This window comes from Austrofundulus limnaeus, unplaced genomic scaffold, assembly GCF_001266775.1.
Source record: "Austrofundulus limnaeus strain Quisiro unplaced genomic scaffold, Austrofundulus_limnaeus-1.0 Scaffold210, whole genome shotgun sequence".
In the NCBI taxonomy this organism is placed as follows: domain Eukaryota; kingdom Metazoa; phylum Chordata; class Actinopteri; order Cyprinodontiformes; family Rivulidae; genus Austrofundulus; species Austrofundulus limnaeus.
In genome coordinates, this window is record NW_013952612.1 from 791,266 (window position 1) to 796,950 (window position 5,685).

The 5,685-nt window shown below is 38.2% G+C and overlaps 2 protein-coding genes and 1 long non-coding RNA gene across 4 annotated transcripts in view; 2 read left to right on the forward strand and 1 right to left on the reverse strand.

Moving 5' to 3' along the window:
- Positions 1 to 824, reverse strand: part of LOC106525061 (uncharacterized) — a 3,212-nt gene extending 2,388 nt beyond the window's left edge. Inside the window, exon 1 of the long non-coding RNA XR_001311063.1 lies at positions 750 to 824. This is a non-coding gene — a long non-coding RNA (uncharacterized LOC106525061). The remainder of the gene's footprint in view (positions 1 to 749) is intronic.
- The window catches only part of rtca (RNA 3'-terminal phosphate cyclase), a gene marked incomplete at its 5' end in the record, with an annotated part of 6,931 nt that extends 6,065 nt beyond the window's left edge, over positions 1 to 866 (forward strand). Inside the window, 1 exon segment of the mRNA XM_014019167.1 lies at positions 636 to 866. Coding sequence (XP_013874621.1) covers positions 636 to 728 — 93 coding nt within the window.
- Positions 867 to 982: 116 nt separating this feature from the next.
- The window catches only part of cdc14ab (cell division cycle 14Ab), a 36,600-nt gene continuing 31,897 nt past the window's right edge, over positions 983 to 5,685 (forward strand). For both annotated transcript variants that reach the window (XM_014019164.1, XM_014019165.1), the window contains exon 1: positions 983 to 1,495. In XM_014019164.1, coding sequence (XP_013874618.1) covers positions 1,363 to 1,495 — 133 coding nt within the window. In that variant the 5' untranslated portion in view covers positions 983 to 1,362. The remainder of the gene's footprint in view (positions 1,496 to 5,685) is intronic.

Genomic DNA, 5,685 nt, shown 5'->3' on the forward strand with positions numbered 1-5,685 from the left:
TCACGTGACTCCCGTGATGCGAAAAAATTGTTTCCATTGCAGTTTTGCGAAAAACACCAATTTTGATAACCTGAAAAACCACCTCATCCTAGAGCAAAAACATTTTGTCGAAAAACGTAATTTTTTTCTTGTTTCCATTGAGCAAATTTATTTTAGAAATTCTAATTTGTTCATTTTCATGGTCAATGGAAACACAACCATAGAGACTACCTGTATAAATAAAGGTCAAGTGAAAAATAGCAGAAAGAACAAGAAATATAGGCGAAAATAGCTACAACTGTCAAAAAATAAGTTAAATTTAACACGAGGAAGTTAAAAAAAGAGCAGAACCAGAACAAAATGTGTAAAGATTTATAAACATTTTGAAGGATTTTAAGGATGGTGAAAACRGCTCCATTCATTTTCAATGGGAATAAAGTGAAATAGCTGAGAGTATAAACAGCTGAAATACCACAAGTCCTGGCTGGAATGTCCTGAAGGAGCTGAAGGTTTTGAAAACTGAATTGTTGAAATGGAACAAAAATGTCAGAAGACCTGATGTGTGTGAGTTCTTGTTTTGTGTTCAGACGACCAGACGATTTAATCTGAAACTGTTTCACCTGCTGCAGGATTCAACTTTGGTTTTTGTTTTTCAGGCCAAATTCACGATAACAAAATGTGAGGATGAGCCGAGCAACACCTTCATCATCGAATGTCAAGGATCAGGAGTGGTTAACCCCAAGCTGTAGTACATACACACACACACAGACACACACACTCTGCTGGACTCGTAGCTGSTCACAACCCTCTTAGTTTTTGCCTCTCAGGGTTTTTTCCTTTAAAAATACTGTAAGAAGTAAATAAATAAATAAATAAATTCTCCCCAGCATTTTCTCTGTTTTGATTGTTTTGACTGGATTTAAAGGAGCTTCAGGCTCGAGGTTTGATTTCAGTTTAAACTACAGGAGTTTGTTATGTTGATCTTTTACACTGTTGCATTGTGGGTAATGTAGTCTAAAGTCCAGGAGGCTCCAGGAACCCGTTTGTTTTTGTTCCTCCAAGATGGAAAAAACAAAAACAAAGCCTGACCTGTTCTAGGTTCTGCCTGAAGSATCTGGATCAGGACTTCCTCCGGCCCCCGTCTTGTTTCCGTGGCGTCACCGTCAGTGTCGTGTTGCATGTCCTAACCTCTTTCACTCACCTGGCGCAGGTGAGCCTGTGTACGGCTGGAGGTCCGGCTCAGACCTCAGTGTGTGTTTGAAACCCGAGGACGCTGGAAACCCGCACCTCGGTCCCCTCTGGGACCGGCAGAAACCCGATCCGGGTCACCTGACGGCTCCTTTTAACTCCGTGTCCTCGCCAGTCAGCTCGCCGTCCCGCAGCATGGCGGACACCGGGGCCTGGAGGACGCACCAGGACGACCCCCGGGTGCCCAAGCCAGGACTGGGACCTGGATTAGCACCTGGACCTGGATCTGGACCTGCACCAAACCGTGTTTGGATCTCACTGATAGCAGGTGAGTTTCACGTCGTCTGTCTGGTTTTAGAGCCAAGGTAAACGGATCAGTGTGGATCAGAAACAAGCTGAGTCTGGGGTCCTGAAACAGACCAATCAGGACGCAGGATTCCAACATCAGCATCATTTTATTCATCTGAGGATTAGATCCAGATCTTAAAATAAAAGCCTCAACTTGTTTTTAACCCTGAAACAACTGGACTCATTTTACCAAACTGAATGTTTCTGTTCAGATGATAAATTTTGATCATTGTTGTCTCTTCTTATGTCTTTAATTTGGTCTGCATGGATGCTACATTACCAACACAGCTGAAAAATTAAATGAGCAAAACATGCAAAATGGTAAAATAACAAAATGTGGATAAAAATTCAAATAAGCATAAGTTCAAAAGCTAAAATTTTAAAATGACTACAAATATCAGGAGCTATGTTGATACAAACCCCTATCAAAAAGAAGTATGTGCAAGCATCCATTAATTTCAAATTAAAAATAAGAGTATACTTCCTGTTTACTTTTTATGTACTTCTCTGAGATATACTTAACCAAGTTTATCTTACACTATACTCTGCTTGTACTTAAATTATACTAAAAGTTTAAGTATACTTAGTCTATAGTAATGTTTAGACTTTTGGCCAAGAAAAACTTTAGTAGTGCACTGAAAGTACATTTTCACAGACGAGTTCATTCGTAGTATATTTCAAGATTAGTTTCAGTGAACTTCTGAGCATAAACTTATTGTGGGCCAGTTTAGTCTAGAAGTATACTTGTTAGTAAACTGCTGTATATTTGATATACTTATACTCAAGTATACTTATTAAAATGAATTTCAAGTATACTACTTTTTGCTAAGAGAACTAAAATAAGCTTAACAAAGGCTAAAATTAGCTTCCAAACTACCAAAACAGTAGCTTAGAGCTAAAAATTAGACAATGTTTTTAAAGAGCACGTTTTTCAGTGACCTGAAGAAATCTGAGAAATGTATGGAAGCCCAATTCTGCCACTCAAAAGAAAAAAAATTGTCTAATGGTATGTTTATAATTATGAGATTCAAAGTCATGATTATGAGAAAAAGTTCATTTCGACTTTTAAAATAATAATTATGAGATTCAAAGTCATAATTGTGACATAAAAGTAATAATTTCGACTTTCAAAGTCACAATTATGAGATTCAAAGTAACAACTTTTGGAACTGGTATAAGTGGGTGCATTGATGACTTTTCCAGAAGCCTCACATGGCTTGAAGCCTATAAGASAAATAATGACCCAAGAGTCATTGCTGGCTACTTCATGGATGCAGTGATCAAAGCTGAGGGCTGCCCTGAAACACTGACAATGGATTTAACTGAAAATGTTCACGTTGCTGATAGGCAAAGATTTTTGCATTATTCCAAAAATCTTCCAGAAACAGACCATGTAACACTTGGACCAAGCACTGGAAACCAGTGARTTGAAAGATGGTGGCTGATTCTGCGAAGTCAGTGTGTCCAGTTCTGGGTTGACCTCTTTGATAAACTGAAAAGAGATGGATACTTCTCAGACGCATTGATTCAGTTTGGTTWTCTTCACACATACAGGTAAACATCTTTTGAACTATATTAATGAGTGTTTTGATGTAATTTGTTAAAAATAATACTACATGTTTTTTTGGCGGAAACTTTTATGTATAAAACTTTTTTAAAGAAGTAAAGGATTTGTATTTTTTTCTATACAGTAATTCTGGGCTTTGAATTTAGCATTAGGTAATTTTATTAAATTTCACCCTGTGCTTTTACAGCTATGCTAAAGTTTTCTGCAGAATAATAAAAATTAGTTCCAGAAAATGACGAAGATGTAATTTAACAGGTGATCCATACACACTGTAACTTTGCACAACTGTTTGCTTAAATGTGCTTTATTTACTGTATTTATATATATATTATATATAGATATATTGATATAGAGATATAGATAGAAAGATAGATGATATTAAGTTTATATTACAAGCTAAAATGTTTTGTTTTTGTAATATTGATTTTTTTTTGTCTCATAGGAAGAACTAAACGGAATAGCCTTAGCATGGGAAAACCACAGGATACGCCCAGTGCACAACTCCCGAAGTCCTCATGGCCGTCCATCCATCATRCACACAGTACCTCATCTGTATGGAGCACGGGACTATCTGCACCATGTTCATTTAAATCAAGTTGAAGCCTGCTTGGAAAACTGTGTTCAGAGAGTTTCCATGTGATGAAGATGTCTTTAATATTTGTGTAGACCTTATTTCAGAGCACAGTCTGGAGGTAACAGATGAGCTGTTTGAAACTGGTGATCTATACATGAATCTTTGACAACTTATCAACAATGAAATGGAGCCTTAAAAATGGGCTCTCACAGCTTGTGTTGGCCTTTTTTTCAAAGGGACTGAGTTGGTTGCAACAAAGAGCCAATATGAACATGAGACAAATCAATTCACAAGCAATGTATACATTTTCAAACAAGAGTTTGTGCACATCTGATGAGCATTCTTTGTACAAATGGTGATACCATTTCAATCTATAACTCAGCTTTTGTTTTTATGGCTTCAGTTAGAGCATCAAGTTGAGATTTAAGTAAGAATAAAAAATGCTTTAGTAATTTTAGTTTTTGTCATCTACCCTTAAAGTCTAGAGTGAATCGAAATAACACAGATGTATTGAACATGCAATTTCTTGTCCTACAAAATAAAGCTTTAATGCATCATTTTATGGTTATTAAAGAAAAGTTATTCTTAAACCAGTACAAAACAAAAAAGTCTGAATGCATAAACAATATCAAACATAAATTATTGAAGGACAAAACAAGTTGTTAAATGAAAACCATAATGATGTACATTTTCAGTCAACCAAAAACATTTTTTTTTACTTTTACTAAATCTATCTGAAAATCACAATTTAAAACAGGCTTCCCACATCTTGGTCAATATCAAATTCAAGGACCTTCCAAGGACTTTCTAGTACCAATTTCCTCAAATTCAAAAACCATGCATGACGGCAATTACCGCACCCGCTTCAGTTGTTATCATACATGAAATGGACGTTATTAGGCGTTATCAGTCCCCTAGAATGGCTTCAGAATGTCCTGCCTGTGCCGGTTAGCAGGTTCCCCGTCCCATAGAATGGCCTCTGATTGTCAGCTGGTTAATATGAGGCATAAAACCACTATCTGGTTAACGAGGCATAGAAAAACTGGTAAATATGAGGCATAAAGCCACTAAGGTTAATTTTAGAGCAAATGACATGGTTAGCGCTAAAGACATAGCCCTCCAATGGTTGTATATTGTGGCCTTCCGATAGGGCAATGGGTAGAGTGTCGCACCAGAGAGCGGGAGACCAGACCGACACATAGCCTACACAAAAGTTTTATTACAGAATCTTTTGGTTATTTACACATTCATTGTCATTGATATATTAACCCACTAGGGGGCACTGTCGGGACAGTCTGAAGCCTAGAAGCCACAATAGGGACCCTCTGAAGCCACTGTATGGGACTGATAACTCCCAATAACATCCATTTCATGGACTGATAACATCAGAATCCCCTGATCACCTACTGCTACTGCAGAATGTTACCAATGAACAGTTTTAATATCATGTAAATTCAATGACAAACTAAACACAGAAATTGTTGAGTCAGAAAGAATGAAAGAAAGTGAATTAAATGTTTACCCTACGTTCATTATCTACAATACATGGACATGTAAGTATGTCCTGGGAGGTTCAACAGCTCAGTTTGGGAGATTTGGGATGTGAACATGTCCAGACACTCAKTGAGGACAGGTGGTGCTCTCTCCTGGGCTCGGAAAGAAAGACTCACCCTACTCTGCTCTGATTGGCTAAAACTATGACTATGGCTCATGTTAGTTGTTGAAAGCCACGTCAGTTTACCATAATCCTGAATCATCCACCGCAACAAATGTACATTTATTTTTCGTCCATCTGTTTTCTTCCTCTTATCCGGGGTCTCGGGGGCAGCAGTCTAAGCAGAGACCCAGACTTCCCTCTCTCCAGCCACTTGGACCAGCTCCTCTGGGGGAATCCCAAGGTGTTCCCAGGCCAGCTGAGAAACATAGTCCCTCCAGCGTGTCCTAGGTCTTCCTCTGGGTCTCCTCCCAGTGGGACGTGTCCAGAACACCTCACCAAGGAGGCGTCCAAGATGAATCACCTCAACTGGCT